Source organism: Cotesia typhae, unplaced genomic scaffold (assembly GCF_013202065.1).
Source record: "Cotesia typhae breed Kobodo isofemale line unplaced genomic scaffold, CoteBio_Ctyphae contig_50, whole genome shotgun sequence".
Classification (NCBI taxonomy): Eukaryota; Metazoa; Arthropoda; class Insecta; order Hymenoptera; family Braconidae; genus Cotesia; species Cotesia typhae.
In genome coordinates, this window is record NW_027423758.1 from 1,805,451 (window position 1) to 1,828,478 (window position 23,028).

The 23,028-nt window shown below is 26.6% G+C and overlaps 5 protein-coding genes across 7 annotated transcripts; 3 read left to right on the top strand and 2 right to left on the bottom strand.

Annotated features, from left to right (window-relative positions):
• The first annotated feature begins 384 nt into the window (after positions 1 to 384).
• Med9 (mediator complex subunit 9) lies at positions 385 to 2,350 on the top strand. The gene is made up of 4 exons (XM_074249788.1): positions 385 to 539; positions 629 to 757; positions 1,036 to 1,141; positions 2,077 to 2,350. The coding sequence occupies exons 2-4, from the start codon at positions 654 to 656 to the stop codon at positions 2,215 to 2,217; spliced, it is 351 nt and encodes a 116-aa protein (XP_074105889.1). The 5' UTR covers positions 385 to 539; positions 629 to 653; the 3' UTR covers positions 2,218 to 2,350.
• Positions 2,351 to 2,599: 249 nt separating this feature from the next.
• On the bottom strand, positions 2,600 to 9,353 carry Gtpbp1 (GTP-binding protein 1). 2 transcript variants are annotated; one of them, XM_074249754.1, is made up of 9 exons: positions 9,258 to 9,353; positions 8,464 to 8,810; positions 7,823 to 7,934; positions 7,379 to 7,738; positions 6,499 to 6,651; positions 6,173 to 6,422; positions 5,939 to 6,083; positions 4,368 to 4,964; positions 2,600 to 3,223 (listed from the first exon to the last, which is right to left on the bottom strand). In XM_074249754.1, exons 2-9 carry the CDS (start codon positions 8,548 to 8,550, stop codon positions 3,035 to 3,037), a joined length of 1,893 nt encoding a protein of 630 aa, XP_074105855.1. In that variant the 5' UTR covers positions 8,551 to 8,810; positions 9,258 to 9,353; the 3' UTR covers positions 2,600 to 3,034. The 2 variants fall into 2 exon arrangements, with proteins under 2 accessions (XP_074105855.1, XP_074105854.1); XM_074249753.1 differs by lacking the exon at positions 9,258 to 9,353 and adding an exon at positions 9,026 to 9,136.
• Positions 9,146 to 12,638, top strand: Josd (Josephin domain containing). Of its 2 annotated transcripts, none has more exons than XM_074249780.1 (4): positions 9,146 to 9,285; positions 10,689 to 10,820; positions 10,894 to 11,108; positions 11,913 to 12,638. In XM_074249780.1, exons 2-4 carry the CDS (start codon positions 10,791 to 10,793, stop codon positions 12,379 to 12,381), a joined length of 714 nt encoding a protein of 237 aa, XP_074105881.1. In that variant the 5' UTR covers positions 9,146 to 9,285; positions 10,689 to 10,790; the 3' UTR covers positions 12,382 to 12,638. The 2 variants fall into 2 exon arrangements, with proteins under 2 accessions (XP_074105881.1, XP_074105882.1); XM_074249781.1 differs by lacking the exon at positions 9,146 to 9,285 and adding an exon at positions 10,555 to 10,573.
• Positions 12,639 to 12,645: 7 nt separating this feature from the next.
• LOC141531766 (putative cytosolic Fe-S cluster assembly factor CPIJ010948) lies at positions 12,646 to 16,035 on the bottom strand. The gene is made up of 5 exons (XM_074249766.1): positions 15,817 to 16,035; positions 15,660 to 15,749; positions 14,175 to 14,850; positions 13,019 to 13,399; positions 12,646 to 12,939 (listed from the first exon to the last, which is right to left on the bottom strand). The coding sequence occupies exons 1-5, from the start codon at positions 15,883 to 15,885 to the stop codon at positions 12,698 to 12,700; spliced, it is 1,458 nt and encodes a 485-aa protein (XP_074105867.1). The 5' UTR covers positions 15,886 to 16,035; the 3' UTR covers positions 12,646 to 12,697.
• A 542-nt stretch (positions 16,036 to 16,577) lies between these two features.
• LOC141531771 (uncharacterized) lies at positions 16,578 to 19,634 on the top strand. The gene is made up of 3 exons (XM_074249772.1): positions 16,578 to 16,813; positions 17,153 to 17,303; positions 18,385 to 19,634. Exons 1-3 carry the CDS (start codon positions 16,757 to 16,759, stop codon positions 19,467 to 19,469), a joined length of 1,293 nt encoding a protein of 430 aa, XP_074105873.1. The 5' UTR covers positions 16,578 to 16,756; the 3' UTR covers positions 19,470 to 19,634.
• Positions 19,635 to 23,028: the final 3,394 nt, after the last annotated feature.

Consider the following 23,028-nt stretch of genomic DNA (forward strand, 5'->3'; position numbering starts at 1 on the left):
AATGAACAATAAAAAAAAAATTGATTACTACAATTTTAACAAATTTTACAAATTTTCAAAAAATTTCTAAATTTTTTAGAAAATTATCATGTTTAACTTTTTTTTTAATTGGTCGTTTTTTTATATACTTTTCAAAAAAAAAAAAAAATATATTAAAAACATGAAAAAAAGATAAAATAGAAATTTTATCCAAAAACATGAGAACCAAAATTTTTTACAACTTTTGAAGGCAAAATAACTATCGAAATCTTTATGTTTTTCTTTGGCGATTTTTTTATCATAAATAATGTTGAAAAAATAATACCCAGAATTTTAACGTTTTTTTAAATTAATTTATTTATTAATTTCAAAAGTTCAAAGCACAAAACTGTGGATTTCCCATAATTTTAAATTTAAAAAAACCGCGGGAAAAAAATGTTTTAATTCTAACCAATCAAAAGTCACATGCGCAGTTGCGTGCGTTGAGAATTAGAGGTTAGATTTGGCTGAAAAAAATAAAACAGAAAAACTTTGTTGTTTTGGCAGTGAAATGAATTGAGGTAAATATTTTGCAATAATTAATAATTTAGAATGATGACATTCATTTAATTTAATGTGACATTTTATTCTCGGGTAATGATAATATTAGTAAATATATAAATAATTATTTTACAATGGAGATCGCTGAATTATCTGACGACGCAACTTCGTGCAATCAGTTTACTGTTGACGACTTGGATATTGAAATTTTACCTTTGATTTATGAAATAATCCGGAGGTTTGTATTTTTTTAAATTGTTATTTTTTATTTTTGTTACTGAAATTAACATCTGTCAATTTTTTGGATTTCTATAACAACTAAATTATTGTGAAAAAATTTTAATAAAATTCTAAACCTACAAATTGAAATAAATTACGAGTGCAAATTTTTTAAAATATTTTTTTGTATAATTGATTTGTAATATAAATTAAGAAAATGTCAGATGTGGCTGCTAATTTTCAGTATCATTTATTATTTTGGATTTTTTATTAAATTAATTGATAAATATTTTTCAGCGTGGAGAAAGATCCTCACGATACAACTCAGAAAGCTAAAGAATCCCAAGACACGAGTCAAAAAATTCTAGAACTGCAGAAAAAATTTGATTCAGTAAGATCACAGGTAAATTAAAAAAAAAACATTTTTTTTATCACGTAGGATAAGTGTGGGTATTACTGCGGTTTTTTCGGTAGGTTTTACTTTATAAGCATTTTTATTAAATTTAAAAAAAATAAAAATAATTTTTTTTTTTTAAACCAAAGTTTGACTCATTATTGACAAAAAAAAAAAAAAAAATCAAGAGTGCGATAAACTAATATTTTCTTCAAATAATAAACATTTAAAAAAAAAGTTCATATGCATGTACTACTGCGGACATAAAAGGAGCTTGTCTCTGTTACTGCGTGCCAATTACTGAAAATGACCCAATTACCGCATGTCTATTACTGCGGATGAAATTCAATGATAAACAACTTCGGGATCATATAAGAAATTAATAGAATACGTTTGAAAGATAATTATTTATTTAATAAAATGACTTGATTAGAAAAACGTATTCTTGAAATAATTTGAATTTATATCAATTAATAATAATGACCGCAATAGTGATGTTGATGTATAACATAATAAGCAGAGTCTTTATAGTAATTGAAAAAATTAAAAAAATTAACTATGATCAATAATAATAAATGCAGAATTTTATTTTATCGTATATTTTTCATGATACTGAGCAAACAACTAATAATTCTTTAAATTTTTATAACAAATCAATTATTATAAAAAAATACTTGTTTTTAATTCATACTTACAATTTTTTTTAATTTCTACATGTAGATTTTTCTTGCTAAATTATTTAAATTATAATTTAATTGTTATAAAAATCTAAAAAATAATTAAATTCAATATTATAAATTTTTCAACACTTGAAAAAATTAAAAATATTAGAGAATGTAAAACTTATAATAATAATTATTTTTTTAAAGAACTAAACAATTGTCGGTCGTCTGTTATTTTTAGTTCCGTAATTATTAGTAATGAAATTTATTTTTATTTCATAGATAAAACGTCTTCCTGGAATTGAGTACAGCAAGGAAGAGCAACTTAAAAAATTAGAGACTCTGAGAAAGCAATTACGCCTTAAGCGAGAACTTTTGTACAAATATCGTAACATGTGCTCGTTTGAAATTCCTAAAAATTAAACTTTGCACAGTGTGACCATAAGTTTGCCTAAAAAACAATTATTCATAATTTAAAAATTAATTTTATTAATTTATAAATCAAAATGTTGCGTTTTATAATGAGATACTTGATGAGCAACGAACAATTGGTTCAAAAAATAGCAGACTCTAGACCAATGAGAAAGGCTGCCCAACTTGTAGTATACATTATAAATCGAAGTACCAGTGGGACTTACAAAATACCCTCGGATCCAAAAAAATTCGCTTCAGAATTGGCGAGTCTAATGAAGGAATACACTGATGAATTTAAACGGAGGATAGAAAGTGCTAAAGAAGAACTGAAGAAAAAATAAAATAATTATTCACTGTAGTTGATGAATTTACCGAATGTAAAATATTAAATATTGTTTGCGTGACTTTATTAAAAATCTTTAAAGGGGTGAATTCGTGTCAAGGTTCATTACTATTCATTGCTCAGTAACATTACCATTATTATTACACTATTCTAATTTAAATAATTGTTAGCGTGACTTGATTTTAAACAATAACAAAATTTAGATAATTGAAGGGTATTTTATTATCAATAGTATCGTTAATTATTTTTATATTGTTATCAATCGTATTACTAGTGTGTTTACATTTAGTCAAAAGTATTTTATAGTAATATAATAGGTGCCAGAAAAAACAACAACCGCTATGTTAAAGCTAACTTTTAAAGTACGCCATGAAAAATGATATATTAATTAATATTAATAATAGTAATTCGTAGAAAGAAATTACTGGAAGATATTATATTATTATATAATATAATATGTTTATAAATAAAAATTTTTGTACACTAGTTTTTAAAGTTTGAAGCTGGTGGATTTTGTTCAGAAAGTGGTTGGATGCTTGATGAGTTAGCGTTGTGGGTACGGTTACCCATTCTTCCCTTTCCTCTCTTATTTGTCGGGCCAGAGATCATTTTTTGTGGAAGATTTTCCCGTTTTGAAGCTGTAGATTCACTGTTGTCATTATTATCTCCTGTCTATAAATTAAGTTTACAAAAATTAATAACTTTTCTCATTTTGAAAAGCTTAGTTTTACATTAAGGGGGTATTCTGGTCTAGAGGCATAAAATTTCGGGTTATTTTTTAAGTGCCATAAAAAAAATGCAATCAATATTTTTTATAAGTTATTTATTAACATTCTAAGAATACAGAAAAAAATAAAAAAAGTTGAAAATTCAAAAAATTAGCAGCTGATGAAGTGGGAGGATCTCAAAAAATTGGCACATGACTATACGCACGATTTCTAACAATCGGAAATAAAAAAAAAAAAAAAAGATTATCAATCTAGAGTAATGTCGCTATGGTTAGAATTATTTTTTTTTTTTTTTTTTTTTTTTTTTGCAGTTGCCACTATGTGAAAAAATTTTCTTTTAACTTTTCCAGCGTTTTAAAATTTTCAACTTTTTTTTTTATTTATTTCTGTATTCTTATCATGTTAATAAAAAAACTTATAAAAAAATGAATACTAAAAATATTGATTGCCTTTTTTTACGGCACTTCAAAAATTACCTGAAAATTTTATCCTTCTAGACCAGAATACCCCCTTAAGAAGCACAACTAGTGAGGAATTAAAACAAAATAGATTTTTTTTTTTTCATATTTCTACAATTAATACCTTTGAAAATAACATACTAAATTTTTAAATCGATATCTCAAATAGTTTTTGAGTTACAGCCATTTAAAGAGTAGCCGCTCGGCAGTTAAAATAAGATCATTTTATTTTTAAACGCGTTTTTCTCAAAACAGCATTTTTCGAATTTGCTGCAGTGATTACTCGAAAACAAATGATTGTCATTTTGTCAATTTTTGATATTTTTTTTGACCGTGGGTCATTATACATACAATATTTTCTAATTTAACAAGATTTTTTTTTTTTTTTACGTTTCATCCACGGGGAGAAGGCCAAAATCACTCCAGCAGTAAAGGACTTTTTTTTAGCGCCGTCGGAGATCGCGTGTAACTTAAAAAATATTTAATTTTTTTTTTCAAAAATTTTACTGTGTATTCTGGAAATATGTATAAATATACCCTAAAAATTTTAAATCAATTGATAGAGTAGTTTTTTTTTTTTTTTTTAATTCCAAAAATTCACTAGGTGTGCCCCTTAAAAATAATACTTACATATGACGTCGATGTAGCACGAGGCTGTTGATTATTTTTATTCTGCTGCTTTCCAGTCCTCGTATTATTAGAATGAGTAATACTTGAATGTGGAATCAATCTCAAAACATTTCCCACAGCTTTAGTACGTCCCTCTCTAAAGACCATGCGCTGCCCAGGTTTAATGTACTCTGGATGTTTAATAAATCTAAAGTGCACCAAAGCCTTGTCACCCGTTCGTAAACAATCCTGAGACATAGATAAAATAGAAGCGGTCTGTCTGATGCTTCCACAGTGAACCATAGCTTGGTAGCGCGAACTTATTGTAGTCGGGTGGTGCAGCACCAGTATTTCACCTTCGAATTCCCAACAGGCTTGAGGATTCAAAGCTGGAGATACCATCACCATTCCTTTTCGTATTTGTGATCTTTTTATTTTCTTGAGAGCGAAGCTTGCTGTCTGACCACCTCGCACTTCACTCACTGGCATGCGTTTACGGTGAATACTCTTAATCGTGATTTGCGTAAAGTGACCCAGGGGATCTGGTCCTAGCAGTAATACGTCGTTTAGTTTTATCACACCTTTAAGTGTCGTACCTGAGACAACTGTACCTACACCCTATTTTTGATTAAAAAATATTTATTATTAATTATTATTATAATTATTAACCAAAATTTACGGATATTTAATTTAATCACACCATACATAGTGTGGGTAATTTTTTAATAAATAAAAAAAAATGGTAATTCTATAGCAGGATCAATTTAAAAATATTTTAATGGAAAAATGTGACGGATCAAATTTTTAGAACCAACAAACTATTTAAAACTCCTCCAAAAATTTAACATAAAAAATTTACCATTACTGAAAAATATATTAAACTGTAAAAAGGCTCAAATTCTAGTCAAGATCTTAATTATTTAAATTATAAATGACTATCGTTGAAAAATATCAAAATTTATTTACGATAAAGATATACCCGTTAAAATTTTTTCTTAGTCTCTTAATTATATAAATTAATTTTGGAAATACAACCAAAAGAGCGTATAAAAAAATTTTTTTTTGCTGCAATCGATGTAAAAATAGTAAAAAAATTAAAATCTACAGAAAAAACGAAAAAAAAATTTTTTTAATATACGCGCTTATGGTTTTAAGAAAAATTTTTTTTTAAGTCATAAAGGCGTATCCTATTTTTTTGATTTATTATCAATTATATGTCAGAGTAAGAAAAAAATCGTATTTTAAATTATTTATATTTTTAATGATAAATTTTGGAATTATTAAAATTATAAGAAACTTAAGAGTAGATAAAAAATCAATTGAAAAATTTTTTTTTTTACTTAAATAAATATTTTTTCAGATAAGTTGTGGTGTGATATTTTTCATCACCCGTAACATTTATTATTTACTCTGATCTATAATTAATAATAAATCGATGAGCTATTGTTGAAAAGTATCTAATAATAGTAATATTACTAAATTTAATTTAAAAAACTTATTTTATCATATAAATACGCCGAAACTAAAATTTTCCTTATTCTCTTAATTATTAATAAAGAAAATCATAATTATTATTAATAATAATAACTTACAGGTACTGAATAAGTATCATCAATCTGATACTCGGCAGGTTCATTATCATGGCTAGTGATTCTAGCAGTCAATAAATTCAAAAACATCTTCAGAAGATGCAAGTTTTCACCATTAACATTTGATACTTGAAAAATAGGACACAGTCTAAAAATTATTCGAGTGATATTAAATATTTAGATATTTTAATAATATATTAAATTAAATAAAAGTTATTTAAAGAACATTGATACTACCTTTCGGAAACAAAATTAGTTGCGCTGACGACAACGTCATCGGGAGTCTTAACAGTAACGGGTACTTTTCTACACCCAGGTGACTTAAGAATACGGATTAGTAGTCTTAAATTTTCTTGAAGAATATTTTGAGGACACATGTCTATTTTAGTGACAACTACAAACACAGGTACTGATAGGGCAAGAGCTAGACCTAAATGTTCTTTAGTCATTCCGACTATACCTGCATTCGCTCCCACCATAAGCATTCCTAAAATTTATTTAATAGTCAATGACAACATAAAATCCAATATATGAAAAAAAAACTTTAGGATAAATTTTTTTACCAAAATCAGGAGCGTGTCCAGTCATTCCAAAAACAGTAGTTTTGAGATAACGTTCATGGCCAGCGAGATCTATGAACGTTATAACTTTTGATGATTTCTCACAAATTTTAACCCAATCCAAAGATCCGTGCTCGGGTTTATTCACAACATTTCCTGGAAAATATTATTCATCATTTTTAATATAATTTATTATTGTTGTGATAAAATAAAAATTAGCAACCTTGCAAACTGTCGTGTCTTATGAATTATAAATAAATAAAATTTTGCTTTATTAAATAATGACTTTTGTTAAATTGCACTGTACTTTCTTAAATATTGACATTTTTTAAAATATAAGCTCATTTCAATGTTACACTCATCAAGAGCTTTCATTTGAGTACCCACATGCATTTTTATATATTTTTCATATTTACATATATATAATATATATAAATATATGAAAAATTGATGTAGGTACTCAAATGAAAGGTCTTGATGAGTGTAATGTCAGGATGAACTTATATCTTTAAAAATGTCAATAGTTTTCAAGATCCAAGGTCATTTTTTAATTATGTATCTAGAGATAGAGAATTTTCAAATGCAGCCTAAATCCTTATCATCATAAATTGATTATCGGTGAAAATAATATGAAACCTTGAAAAGGCACAAATTCAAGTCAAGACCTTTGCAATGACACTAAATTTAATTAAAAAAAAAACCGATTTTATCAAATGACTATCCTGGACACAAAATTTTTCTAATTCTCTCAATAATACAGATTACACAATAAAATAATTAATATTGTTATTGCGAGTTTTAATCAGATAAGCGTTTGATCTTGCCGTGACACGCTGACGACCCAGTTGAAGTATTGATATCTAAAATAAAACAAATATCTTACCCACGCTATCAAATCCCAGAATATCATTCCCAACAGAACTTGTCCTTCCAGACTCAGCTTCGTGTTTATGACGGAACAACTTCTGTCTCGCAAGTCCTCGACCATTGTCAAGTTCTCCGTGAGTGAGAACCCCCAGTAGTGTCGATTTACCAGCATCGACATTGCCCACCACCGCGACTCTTATCTCCAAAAAATCCTGAATATTTAGACGCTTTCGCACGAGGTACTGTCCCGTTAGGCCTTGATCAACTTTGCTCTGACGAAGAAGTACACAATCAGCCTCTATTGTCGCTGCCAGTGATTGCAGCGTTGCAATTGATGCTTCATACTCGTCAGGCTTCAGTCCGTCTTCCGATCCATCTATTAATACATATTAATTTTTGTTATATAACTAATGCATCAAGTCATTTATTTTTGAACATAATATAATAATATAATTTATACCTTCGCCAATACCAATGTTAAATATTGTCTCGCTTCCACCATCGTCTACTCGTTCTTTCAACCGTTTTAGAAGTAATTCATACTGATGCTCAGATGGGCTTACAAGTACGTCCTAAAATAAGTATCAGTGATGTGATAAGTATTTATTTATTAATTAAATGTACAATTATATAGTTATAATTAATTTTTTTATTTTATTTATTTTAAATGAAATAAAATAATTTTAAATAAAAGAAAATTATTTTAAATAAAATAAAATAAAATGAATTAATCAAATGTGTAATTATATACTTCTAATTAATTATAAAACTTATTAGATTTATTTTTTTACACATTTATATCAAAAATTTTTTTAATTCATTTTTTTCCATAATTAATAATTTTGTTAATAATTAACAACAATATTTTTATTTATCAAACCTCAACAAAAGAAAAAAATAATCATCTCATTTTTCCGCATTCATTCACAAGTAGAATGAGCAACACTTGGAAATAATTACCATAATTTTAATTGCCAACAACGAATATGAATATTAAATAAAACTGATAATAAGACATCATGAAATTTAAGTATTTTATATCTAATTTTGTTTTTTAAAAAAATAAAGAATAAACGTTTTATAAATTTAAATGAAATTTACCTTTCCTCTGATACTTGAATAATCAACACTAGGCTCCTGTTTATTTTCAATAATTTCCACACCCGAAGGTGAAGGTAAAGCTGACATATTGTCTAATTTCTTCTCAAAAACTACTTTTTAATAAATGTCTATATCAATAAAATAAAAGTTAGTAATTAAATTTTTTTAACAGTGTATTCGATAAATCTTTGTTAATTTATATCGAAATTTATTCCGGTAGCATATTGTCCCACGAGTGAACATGTGCATTACTGACATAAAACACCAGTGTAATCCTTTTTCCGTCGATGTGGATCAATAATCAATCAATCGACATATGTAGCCTGAAGAATCCGCGAAGCTTGGATCTGCAACAACAGGTTTTATATATATATATATATATATATATATATATATATATATATATATATATATATATATATATATATATATATATATATATATTTATATTTATAAAAGTGTACACATTCAAAGATAAAAATAACATAAATATTTCGACTACAATAAAGATTTAAATAATTTTGTTTGTTCAATTGCTTTTACTTATTATTGTTATACTTACAAACCCAATAATGTTGCTGGGATAATATTAGTCTAACAAATAGAATAAAAGAAAGGTGAAAAGTGTTAAGTGAAAGGTAGAACACACACAAGATTTACGTTAACTTCAAATCTAAAATGTAAAAGTCATAATTATATTGCGGTTAGTGATTATCGAATTAATATATAATAAAATAAAATAATAGAACAAAATAATTTATTTCAATATTTATTCTGATTTAATTCATAGTTACCCATTTCATCATATGTTGAATTCTCACTGTAAGTATGTTTGTATGCATGGATATATATATTTTATATGTGTTGTGATTCTGTTAATACAAAAACAAAAATATTATTGGTGTATGCTTTTATTCTTTTCTTCTAAGAACTTACTACTGTCAAACTTACCTATATTTGTCTCTCTGTGTGTATACGTATATATATATATATATATATATGTGTTGGTAAAGAAGACTAGTGCAACGGAAATTCAACCGGCAGAAGAGGATTTTACTTAGTGTGAACTTAGCTGACAACAGGCAATTTAAAACTTTGACAATCGATATCTCGATAAAAAAATTAAAAATTAACAATTACTAGTAGAATTCAAATTTGCGCGCGCATGAATTTAGGGTTTGCATATATTTTTATGCTTTGATATATTTGACCAATCACGTTACGAATAGTTTGCTTACATGATATATTTTCATATTTTTCATCTAAATTATTATAAAAATCATGTAAATTATTATAAAAATGGAAAATTAAAAAATTAAAAATTAAAAAATAAAAAAATTAACGACACTGAAGTTGACAGACGTTAAAAATAATTTTTTTTGCTATAATTTAATTGTTGAAAATTAAAAAAATTGTCAAGTGACAGCTAAATTCAATGTCATAAAGTTGACAGACATTAAAATTTTTTTTAGAATTTTATAGCAATTAAATTATTATTTTAAAAAGTTTCACATGTGAAAATTAATAAAAATTTCAAGTGAGCATTTTTTTATTGTAATTAATTTGTTAAAAAAATTTTTTTAATTGACAGCTGACCGCTAACTTCAGTATTAATAACATTAAAGTTAGCTGTCACTTGACAATTTAAAAATATTTTTTTAACAACAAAATTTGCTCCAAAAGATTATTTTAAAAAAATTGCATTTGTAGTTTTTAAAAATTTCTAAATGGCAATTTTTTTAAAATACAAATAAATCTAATTGTAAATATCCAAACTTTGAATATCTTCATTTTTATCATACTAAAGTTAGCCGTCAGCTGTCAATTTAAAAAATGTTTTTAGCAAATCAATTACAACAAAAAAAAGCTTCTAAAAATTTTCACTTGTAATTTTTATTAATTTTCACATGTGGAACTTTTTAATTAATTTTTTAAAATAATAATTTAATTGCTATAAGATTCTAAAAAAAATTTTAACGTCTGTCAACTTCAGTGTCGTTAATTTTTTTATTTTTAATTGTCTGTTGTTGACTAAGTTCACACTAATGATTTTACAAATGGCTGAAACACCGTAATTACAACCGGTAAGCCAGTCAAATGGTTTTGACAAGTAAGTTAATAATATTTAATAATTCAACACCTAACCCAATTCACGTTTATAGCGTAGAAACATACTCAAGATAAATAAAAAAAATAATTATCCATTTTTCAATTGTTTATAACAGGTATGACGACAAATAATGGAGGATAGAATTAAATAATCTGATGGGTGATTAAAAGGTTAGAGAATGTAGATTTGTTTGACGGTGAGAATATCAAAAGTGGAGATGACAGGATCTATCTATCATGAAAGACAGGTATTTATTTTTCAAATAATATTTTTGTACTGTTTTTTTTTTTTTTTTTAATTTACTGGAGTTGATTTTTCAGGTGAAAGAGCTGTGCGCTTTGCACGCGCTTAACAATTTGTTCCAGGAGAGAGGGTTCAGCAAGCAAGAGCTGGACCAAATATGCTACGGACTGAGTCCAGATGTGTGGATCAACCCACACAAGTCGCTGCTCGGCCTCGGGAACTATGACATTAATGTCATTATGGCCGCCTTGCAGAAGAAAGGCTGCGAAGCTATTTGGTTTGATAAGCGAAGGTTAGTCTTGATGAATTCTTTTCAAAAATAAATCATACTGAAGTCAATGTCATTAAAGTTAGCCGACGTTCTAAATTTTTTGATTTTTTTTTTTATAATGAAATTAAAACAAAAAAATATTTTTAAAAAATTGCACTTGCAATTTTTGAAGTTTTTTGTACGTACAATTTTTTTTTTTTTTTTTTAATAATTTTTTCTATAAAAAAAAATTCTAAAAATTTTTAGATTTCATATAATTTTATTTTCATCTGAAATCAGCCAACTTTTGACAGTTTGATTTTTTCCAGTAATTAAATTAGGATTTAAAAAATATTTTCAAAAAATTTCACTTAAAGATTTTTTTAATCTTCTATATGTGAAATTTTCCTTGTATTTTTTTTTTTGTAATAATTTTTTTAAATTTTAAAATCCTAAAAATTGTTAATCTTTGAATTCAGTATCATAAATTAAGAGACATATGAGGATTTTTAAAATTTTTTTATCAATAAATTAGTGCAAGAAAAATTTTTTTAAAAAATTCTATCTTTGGAAGCTCTAAAAAATTATAAATGCAATTTTTAAAAATAAAATACTTGATTTATTTTTCAAAAAAAAATTAAATAAGTGTCTACTAATTTGAGTATCATGAAAAATAATTACAATTAATAATATTAAAATTGGCAGACACTTTCCAGCTTTTTGATAAACTGGATCTAAAAAATTATTAAAAAAAAAAATTGCATTTATAATTTTTTAGATCTTCCAAAGTTTTAATATCATTTGTAATAATTATAAGAATGATGACAATGACATATTTGATTACAGAGATTTGAATAGTCTAAATTTGGACAAAATAGACGGATTCATTCTTAACGTTCCAACGGAATATAAACTAGGATTTGTACTCTTACCCTTAAAAAAACGTCATTGGATAGCTTTGCGTAAGATAAAAGGTGCCTTTTACAACCTTGACTCCAAGCTCGACTCCCCGGTGTTGATTGGCAACAACGACGAATTGATAGCATATCTTAAGGACCAAATACTGAGTAAAGAAAAGGAATTACTTCTTGTTGTTTCGCGAGAAATAGCGAACAATCAAGATTGGCTGATAAAATTGGATAACGATAATGATAATATTAACTCTAGAAAATTTATTGAAAATAACGATGATGATAATAATAAGTATTCTCACGGCAACGACGAAAATAACCATCGGTTTATAAATGTGTCTGACATTACTTTTGACTTGGATAATGATAATCAAATAAGTGAAACTAAAAATTCTGGTGATTAGAGTAATTGAAGTGCTCACGGTATTTGTCATACATGTTTAAAATTACTAAACAATAAATATTTATTATTTATGTGTAAATAAACATTCTTATAGTTATAGTATTTATATTATTATTATTATTATATTTCTAAGTAAAAAAAAAATTTTTTTGCTTATTAATTTAAATTTAAAGCTGTAATTATTGATATTTGTTGGTCATTATTGTTATTTTTTGTTGTTACGTAAATATATTTTATTTTTCATCACTTGATAATAAATATTGCATTATTATAAACCTGTTTTTTATTTTATAACTATAAAAATAAATATAATTATATTACCACTTAATCGTTAAAGCAATATTCGTTTTTTCAATTTCGTGATACTGAGTATGAACAAATGCAAGATTTTTATCCGAATCTTCACCATCCAGCCACGAATTGTACAATTTTTTGACTACCGGATTATTCTCCGGGTCGATTTCACCAAGTTTTCGGTAGTGAGACTCCAAAACTGAAACCAATTGTCGAGACTGCAGGCCATTTCGAGGCCTGATTTGCGCTCCACCGTTCAAGCAGCCTAGGATCAAAGTTCAATTATTAACTTACTTATATTACGACAACCTAAAAAATTAATTAATAAATAAAAAAGTATTAACCTGCAGGACAAGCCATTACTTCAACGTAATGATACACACACTTGTCTCTCTTCAACTTTTGCACAAGATTTTGAATATTTCGGAACCCATTAGCGATGGCGAATCGCAAAAGTATTTTGCCATCTTGTTCTAAGACAGCTTCCTTGAAATCTGGATTTCTTAAATCTTTGAATTCTAATTTTACATCTGTCATTTGGAACAAATTTTTAGCAGCGTACTTAAAAATAAACTCGGCATATCCTCCAGATCCAGAACCGGAATGACTCCAAATATGCTTAGGCTTATTAGAAAACTCTAAGGTACCAAAAGGTGAGTCTATTACACTTGGTTCAAAGTCGCTTAATTTTTTATTTTGTTGCTCCAACATTTGTTCTAATTCAACTGAAAATTAAACAAAAATTGGTGATTAAAATTAATACAAATTATAAAAATAATTTTTTTTTTTAATGTTTTTCACACAGAAAAAAAATAACTTGAATCAAGTAAATAATTTTGAAGAACTTTTTAGTAGATTTTAGTAGAAGAATTCGATAATTATTGGCAAGGTGAAAAATTAAGATTAAAAAAATTTTTTTTTTATTCTGCTTGTTTTTACGGCGCATTTATGATAAAAAATGTCGTGAAAAGAAAAAATAAAGATTTCAATAGCTTTTTTGGCTTCAAAAGTAGGAAAAAATTTTGGCTCTCATGTTTTTGGATAAAATTTCTATTTTATCTTTTTTTGATATTTAAAAAATACATAAAAAAAAACAAACAAAAAAAAAACTGAATATCACAATTTTCTAAAAAATTTATAATTTTTTTGAATATTTGTTAAAATTGTGAAAATCAGCTTCTTTTTTTTAATTGTTCATTTTTTATGTATTTTTCACAAAAAAAAAATATTTCAATAAAATCAAATAGAAATTTCGTTCAAAAAAATTAAAATAAAAATTGTTGATCCCACTTGTAAATATTTACCAAATTTTTTTTGGTTTAAATAAATTTTACTTGATCCAAGAATTTTTTATCTTGATTCAAGATGGCTGAAATGAGTCTGTTGGAGTTGTCAACATAATTATTTATCTCTCATCCTTAATTATATGATTACAAAGATCTCAAAGCATTAAGATCTTGATTTAAGTTAATTTTTTTTTTCTATTTATTATTTACTTACTGGAAGTTATTACGCAATCTACATCTTTAGTGTTATTAGATTTATCAACAAAATCATCCCTGAAAGCTTCCAATTTTTTATCATAACACGGCATCAAAGTCACATGATAAATATTTTCTGGAAGCACCTGTTCCAGTTGTGACAAATGATACTTAACCAACGACCCCATTATTTGCTGTGGAGACTTGGTATTACTGATGTAAGGCAAAATAAAACTTCCGTGAGTCTTCTCTGCGTAACAAATCCACCCTGGACACGAGGATGCAAGCATCGGTATCTGTTTCTTCAGGCCTTCTTGCTGGTAATTATACCGCTTTATAAATTCCTTGGCACTTTCCAACAAAGCTAGATCATCGGCAGCAGTCATGTCGAGAATAACATCCGCTCCAAGCTCTCTAAAGTACCCGGCCAGTCTCAGAGCAGTGTCCTCAGGGTCCAGGTCATATCTTTCAGCAAGAGACAGGATCGGTTGGACCGAAAAACTCACTACGATAAGCTTTATATTTCCACTTTCATCTGAAGCAAGCTTTTGACTTTTCTTCTCTTCGAAAATACGCAAAAGCTCTTCCTGGTTTTGCTGCGATACTAGAACACTCTCGGCGGAAGTTATACATCCGCTGCAAGCCAGACAATCTGCTAGAGTTATTTCAACTTTTTCTAACTGCTCTGGCTCTCTCTGGGCAAGTAAAAAAAATTTAATTAGTTCTAAAAAATTACAAAAAATTGTATTGATAATTTTTTACAATTTCCACACAGAATTTTTTTATTTAAAAAATTTTTTAAATTAATAATACTAAAATTAGCAGACATTTTTAATTTCGTCATTTTTTTTATTCATTAAATTAGAGCTAAAAAATATTAAAAAAAAATTGCACTTATAGTTTTTCAAGTTTTTCACAAGTGAAAAATTTTTTTTTTATTTTTTTTGTAATAATTTTTTCAATAAAAAAAATTTTTAAAATTTTTAGATGTCGGCTAATTTAATTTTCGTTAAAAATTAGAGAATGTCTTTAAATTTCAGTAATGAAAACAAAGTTAGCCGACATTTAAAAATTTTTAGAACTTTTTTTTATTGAAAAAATTATTACAAAAAAATAAAAAAAAATTTGCACGTGTAAAAAAAACTTCAAAAACTACGACATTAAAGTTAGCAGTCATTAGAAAATTTTTAAGTTTTATTAAAAAAAAAAAATTAGTTCCAAAAATGTATTTTTAAAAAATTGCATTTTTAATTTTTTAAAATTTCTAAATGTCAATGTTTTTTCCTAATTTTTTTTGCCATAATTTATTTGTTAGAAAAAATTCTAAAAATTATCAAAAATCTGCTAAATTTATTATTATTCAAAAACTGCAAGTGAAATTTTTTAAAAATATTTTTTTGTTTTAATTAAATTATTAAAAAAAAAAAATCAAAAAATTTAGAAAATCGGCTAACTTTAATGACATATTTCAGTACCATTAATTTTTAATCAGTGAAATACTTACTCTATTTATCTCCGCAAATTCTTTGGAGTGAATTTTTATTTTAGCGCCTGTGTCATACTTTTTTTTATATTCTACAGGTTTGATGCACTCCTAAAAAATAAATAATTATTACATTACATTGAGAAAAAAATTGCAATCATTCTAACCTCCTACTTACTTGTGACGGAGTTATAAAATCATCTAAATTTGTAATTTGCAAAGCTCCACTGAATCTTGATTCCGCCATTATTAACTTATTGCATAAATACAATAGAAAAATAAATCAACAATTTATAATTACAGAATATTTACAGTAAATGCGTCAAGAAAATACATGGATGTGTCAGTTTAATCTAAACCAGTGTGGTCAGAACGTGCTCTTTTCTTACCCCCACTTTGTAGGACACTCTCATCTGACTACATTGAAAGCGGTACAAAGTGGGGGTAAAAAAATCGCACGATCTGGCTACACTGATCTAAACCTCGAACAGACTCTATCCCCTCCAATACCAAATAGAGGGAAATAATTTAAAGGCTGGCAGATCTAAAAAATTTACCAAGTTTTTTTCTGACATTAAAGTCAGCTGTCACTTAACAATTTTTTTGTTTTCTTTAACAGAAAAATTTGTTCTAAAACATTATTTTTAAAAAATTGCATTTTTATTTTATTAAAATTTCTACAAGTCCATTTTTTCAATCATTTTTTTTTGCTATAATTTATTTGTTAAAAAAAATTAAAACATTTGTGAAGTGACAGCTAAATTTAATGTCATTTATTTTTTAATTTTTTTGCACAATTTTTTTTTTTTTTTTTTTTTTTTTGTGACAAACAAAAAAATCTATGTGACCAATGTATGATACAGTTTTTTACTATAGTAAATTATTGTGGCAACGCAGTAAGTATATTCTTAAGTGCAAGCATGAAAATATTAGGTTAAGTAATCTTAAAAACAAAGATCTTCCAACGATTTGACTGTTTACATTTATTAGGTGAAATAAACACCCGGAGAATATTTGGTGACAAGAAAAATTTTTTTCACAAGTTGAAAGTTTATTTATTACAAAATCAATTATAAAAAAATATCAATCAAAATATTCTGTAGATACTTATCTGAAAAATGAATAACAATCTACCAGCTGACAAAGAGAATAAAAGTATTAAGCATGATGACAAGGTAAGAGGGTTAGGTTTTTTTTTTTTTTGGCATAGAAACATTATTTACAAATAAAATTAACAATTGTTTATTGTTGACTAATTGATATTTGTGTTTACTTGTTATGACACTAAAGTTGAGAGACATTTGATGATTTTTAGAATTTTTTGAACAAACAAATTATAGTAAGAAAATTTAATTTAAAAATTTCATCTTTAGAAGTTCTGAAAAATTATAAATTATATTTTTATGAACAATTTTCTATGCCTAATTCATTTTTCAAGAAAAATAAAAAAATTGTCAAGTGTCTGCCAACTTCAGCCTCATTTACTTGTTTCTCATAATATTTAAATGTTTCAGATTTTGCAATGTGAGAAGAGTGAAAAAAAAGGGAGCGCACGTCAAGGTTTTAATTTAGAATCTAGAATAGATAGTGACGAAATAAAATTAGAAGAACCTGATGATGATAACGACGATCCAGAGAATCTAGAAAACGTTGCTCGTATACCTGGTATAACTTCTCATTATTTTTATTAATACAAAAAAAATAATTAAAAGTACACGGAGTATATTATACTCAGTGTAATCTGTGGTGAAAAAAAATTTCAGATAATATCAAATATAATCCAGATTATACTAATTTATTTTTGTATTATACTCAGTGTAATCTCTGATTTGACCAAGTAATTTTTCTGGTTATACTGCCCTAGATTACGCTGGATATAATCCGAAAAAATATCCCGTATAATTTGAATTATACTCAGTAGAATCTTGGATTATATAATTTTTTCAAAAATTGTTATATTCAACTTTTTTTCTTTTTTAATTTATAAATTCTTTTGAAAATTTGTTAAATTTCTGATTGATTTTTTTTTTTAATTTATTTTTCAAAAATGCAATGAAATGTATGGATAGAAAATATTTAAGGATCATTTAAGCACTATTTTTTCGATAATTTGGCGTTGAAAAATTTTTGGTAAATATTTTCAAGTGGGGTCTTGATTTTTAATTTTAATTTTAATTTTTTTAAACAAAATTTCTATTTGATTTTATTGATATATTTAAAAAAAAAATTCACAATTAAAAAAAAAATTGATTACCACAATTTTCACAAATTTTCAAAAAAATTTCTAAATTAAAAAAGAAAAAAGTTAAATATCACAACTCTGTTATTTATATTATGATTTTTTGTCTCATTATCTTAAATAATTTTTTTTGTATAAAAAATGTCAAATTTTCATCCTACAAAAATTAACAGAAATCTAAAAATTTTTAAGAATTTTTTAAACAATTTAATTAATGATATTGAAGTTAGCTAACAACTGTAAATTTTTTTAATTTTTATAACAAATCAATTACAATAAAAAAAATGTTTCAAAAAAATTCCATTAATAATTTTTTTTTTAATTTTCACATATATGGAATTTTTTTATTAAATTTTTTTCATAATAATTTCACTATTATATAATTTTTAAAAAAATGTCTAATGTCAGTTGACTTCAATATTTATTTAATTATTACTTAGTAAAAAAAAAAAAAATTTCTAAAACTATTATCTTTCTATTAATATAATTTTTTTTTCTTCATTTTAGAATTTATAAAAAAGCAAATAGCAAATGCAAATTTCTCGACTGAGATTTCAAGTTCAGATATAACGTTACCATACGCTTGCAAGATTTGTTCCATGAGATTCCTCGTGAAAGCGCACTTATCATCACATAAAAAAATACACCAGGAAAAGCCTTACGGCTGTAAAATTTGTTCAGTGAGATTTTTTCAAAAATCTCACTTAAAAAGTCACATGACAATTCACGAGGAGGAACGGAAGCACATTTGTGAAGTTTGTTCCATGAGATTTCGGCGAAAGGCAACTTTAGTCAAACACATGCTGATCCACAGCGATGAGAAAAAATTTAAATGTGAAGTTTGTCCCTCTTCATTCCGTCACAGATATTCCTTGAGCTACCACATGAGATCTCACGGTCAAGTACGTGAATCTTACACTTGTGAAGTTTGTTCTTCAGAATTCGACAAAAAAACTAAGTATTTTGAGCACAAGCGAATTCACATCGGAGAAGTACGTTACGCTTGTCGAGATTGTCCAGCAACATATAGCGTGAAAAAAAGTCTGGCCAGACACATGATGGTGGTGCATACGGGTGAAAAGCGCTATCTTTGTGAATTTTGTTCCGACAGATTCACCAGTAGTACTCTGTTGAACAGACATAGGCTCTGTCATACGGGCGAAAAACCATTTTCTTGTAATATTTGCTCTAAGAAGTTCCGAAGGAAAGATGCTTTGAATGAACATGCATTATTGCATACCGGAAAAAAATTCTGGACTTGTGATATTTGTTCTCATACATTTCGCGAAAGAACATCTTTATACAGGCATAAAAAAATTCACACCGGTGAAATGCCATTTTCTTGTCAGATTTGTTTAAAAAAGTTTCGACAAAAGCACCATGTGAGGCTACACATGTTTGCTCATACGGGTGAGAAACCTTTCAATTGTGACATTTGTGATAGAGATTTTCGAGAAAAAGGTACCTTGAGAAAACATATTATAAAACGTCACGGTAAAGAAATTAAGACGGAACTAGAAACAAAGACAACAGCAAAGACGAAAAATGTTAAGAAACCTTCGAATGCCAGAAAGAAGCCAACAGAAAAATAAATCAATTGATCATTGTCATTTATTTGTGTGTTATTAATTAATATAAAACGATTTAATAACTGTTGAAAATATCTCACCAACTGATTCATTTTCATTGTCTAATTATAAGCAGAATTGTTGATGAGAGTTGTCAAAAATAAAACTCTTTACTCTGAGAGAAAAAATTTTTTTTTCAAAAAAATGAGCAATTTTGTAATAAATTATTAATTTTATTAAAAAAGCGGCAGAATGGCCGAGCGGGCTAAGTTATTATTATATCTTTAGTTCGTTCGTACATGATGCCGTGAGGCGAGGGTTCGAGCCCCGACGGTTATTAGAATAGTTCCAAACCAACCGTCGGGGGTCGCTTCGGTAGCCGACCTGTGTACTGGCATGGGTTTTCTCTGTGGTTTCGCCATCGCCACTATTCCAACAAGCCATTCGAAAGAGGTTAGGAATAGGGTGAATACAGTACAGAAAGCACAAGTCGGTCCACAGTCGCAAAAGATAACGCAGTAATTATAACAATTTAAAAAGAGCAGGTGTTGTGATATCTATCCGAACAAAAACAGTTTCACTGTTAAAAATTGCGCCAAGTCCACGTTCATAAAACTCATCTCAATAACATCTGCACTTTGCAAAAAAAAATAAGACTCGTTACAATAATTTTCATTCTATACAAAAAAAAGTTAAATACAAAAAAATACCAAAAAACCGTCATAATGTTGAAAAAATTGAAAAAAATTTGTTGAAAATTTAAAAGTTAAGAAAAAATTTTTTTATCGTACTTGGCGCGCGTCATTGAGTACCCCAAATTTTTTCAGGATACATGAACATCCTTTTAATGTTTCAACATTTATAAGTAAGTCAACCTATAAAATGCATAAATGTAATTAATGAAATATTATTTTATGATACGTTTAACAAAAGTTAGATAAAATCAACATGGCATACGTATTTGAAATTTTTAAATTCTCCGCACATCGTTTATGATTTCAATAAAACGCCCTCTCCTGTTCGGTTATGCAATTTGCTTACAAGTGAATACGCCTGCATATGTTGACTCTGTAGTGGAATCACTGCGAAAATTGAGTTGACTAAAAAATAAAACGTATGACCGACTAAATTGAGAAAATGCGGTGTGATTGCCAATCAAAATGTGTTAATTACAATTAAACGAAGCATGATCAAGTTTCTTCATGAAAGCTTAATGACGGAACTGAAAAAAATTGAATTAAAAAATTTTGTGTTATTTCAGATATCTTCATCAGACTACCATATTGACAGTTATTTTTACTAAAAATCTGAAAAAAATTTTCAAAACGGATTTTTTCACTGAAACTGATATTAATCCAGTAAGCAGTGTTTTTAATTCGTTGAGTATACTTCACTGATGTGAATCTATAAACATAACAATGTATGAAATCATATATTATATAATTAGAGCTGATAAGATATAATATATATAATTATATATATTTACATTACATAAATTCAAGCGAAATCGTTTTTTCTCGGGTTGAAATTCGTCCGAAAAAATTTGGGGTACTCAATGACGCGCGCCAAGTATGATAAAAAAATTTTTTCTTAATTTTTAAATTTTCAATAAATTTTTTTCAATTTTTTCAACATTATGACGGTTTCTTGGTATTTTTTTGTATTTAACTTTTTTTTTGTATAGAATGAAAATTATTGTAACGAGTCTTATTTTTTTTGCAAAGTGCAGATGTTATTGAGATGAGTTTTATGAACGTGGACTTGGCGCAATTTTTAACAGTGAAACTGTTTTTGTTCGGATTTCATATCTTTTTGTTAAGTGTAATTTTTTGCTCGCCTCTTAATACATTCTTAATTTTAAAATTGAACTTTTCCCGCGCAAAATTAGAAATATGTAAATAAATTAATTAATGCAGGTAAAGCTATTATCATATAAAAGGTTATTTGTTCGTTAATTTTGAAAATCAAATCCTAACAAAAAATTAAAATTCTGTTTCTCTCATAGTAGCTAGTAGCATTAAAAACTTAACGTGACTGATCCGCGTAAACTCCGCGGTTAAAAGCGATTAACTATCTTATTAATAGGGATTTTATATTTTTATTTATATACAGTAAAAATTTTAACATTTTTTTAATTAAAAAAGTTGTTGATTTGGATTTAATACTCTAATACACATTAATTTATTAATAACAATAATTCATTCAGTAATAATAATGATAATGATATTTTTAACCTCAATTTGGTATTACCGATATAATTAATTTCAGTCTCATAATTTTTATTATTAGTGTTATTGTTATTATGACATTGTAGTAAGTAAATGACACAATACACCATGCGCATAATTGTAAGACTTTTCACCTAAAGATTACAATTATTTGAAATCCACTTGATTTGATAACAATGCAACCTATCGGCAACGACCACAAAATCATAGAATTGTACACTATCCAATGGGAATAACCTCTGATTATGATTGTTCATGTACAAAAAACCTTTGTTCCAACTTCAAATTGTTTATTTCTTGTTTAATTAACATTTTTAATAAGCTGAATATTTGTATTCTAAATATTTGCACTGCGCATGCGTCAACTTTACGTTTAGACTTTCAGCGCGGACTTTTGAAAATTATATTGACCAGCACAGTGATTAGAGTAAGTGTATTTTTCTTGTAATTTCAATTATAGAGGTCACAGGACAAAAGGGCAACGTGTAGTTTTTAATAATTTTATAATAAGTTTTATTTTAATAAAGTATTGAAATTTTTGTTAATTGTTATGGATTTTTTTTTTTTTTTTTTTTTTTTAATTGTAGTATTCATGAAAATAGAATTGATGAAAATAAAAAAAAAATGTACATGCATTGATTAACAATTCTCTCGATATTTTTAAAAAATTTAGAATGAAATGAATATTTATTAGTTATTTATTTATTTACTTAATGACATTGATATTGGCTGACGTCTAACAATTTTTTTTTAATTATTTGAATTAATTAAATAGTAATTTCTAAAAAATTACACTCGTAAATTTTTTAATTTTTTACACATGAGATGTGCTTGTCACTATAATTTTCAAAAGACCGCGCTAAAAGTCTATATACGTAAAGTTGACGCATGCGCAGTGCAAATATTTAGAATGCATACATACAGCTAATTAAAAATGTTAATTAAACAACAAATAAAAAATGTGAAGTAGAAACAAATGTTAAATATACATGAACAATCAAAAATAGAGGCTTGATGACCCAAATTGCTACCAAAATATTAAAAAATGCGACAGGGGGGCTAACTTAAAGGTACATTATTAATAAATTCTTTTTAAAATAAATAAATGGAGAACGATCAAATGTTGAGAGTGAATAATAAAGAACAAACGAAAAGTTGAAAACGTGATAGAAAAAAAAATCAAAAATTAAAAGAAAAAAATTTGGGGTTCTAACTTCAGTGAGCTATCCCGTTGAATCTATAGTTCATGTAGAAATAATTCCAGTGCACTCTGGTGGTTGTAGATGCAAGCTGTGAATTAACTTTTTTCAGTGTAGTTGCGTATCTATAGTAAGATTACTACACATTTTTATTTT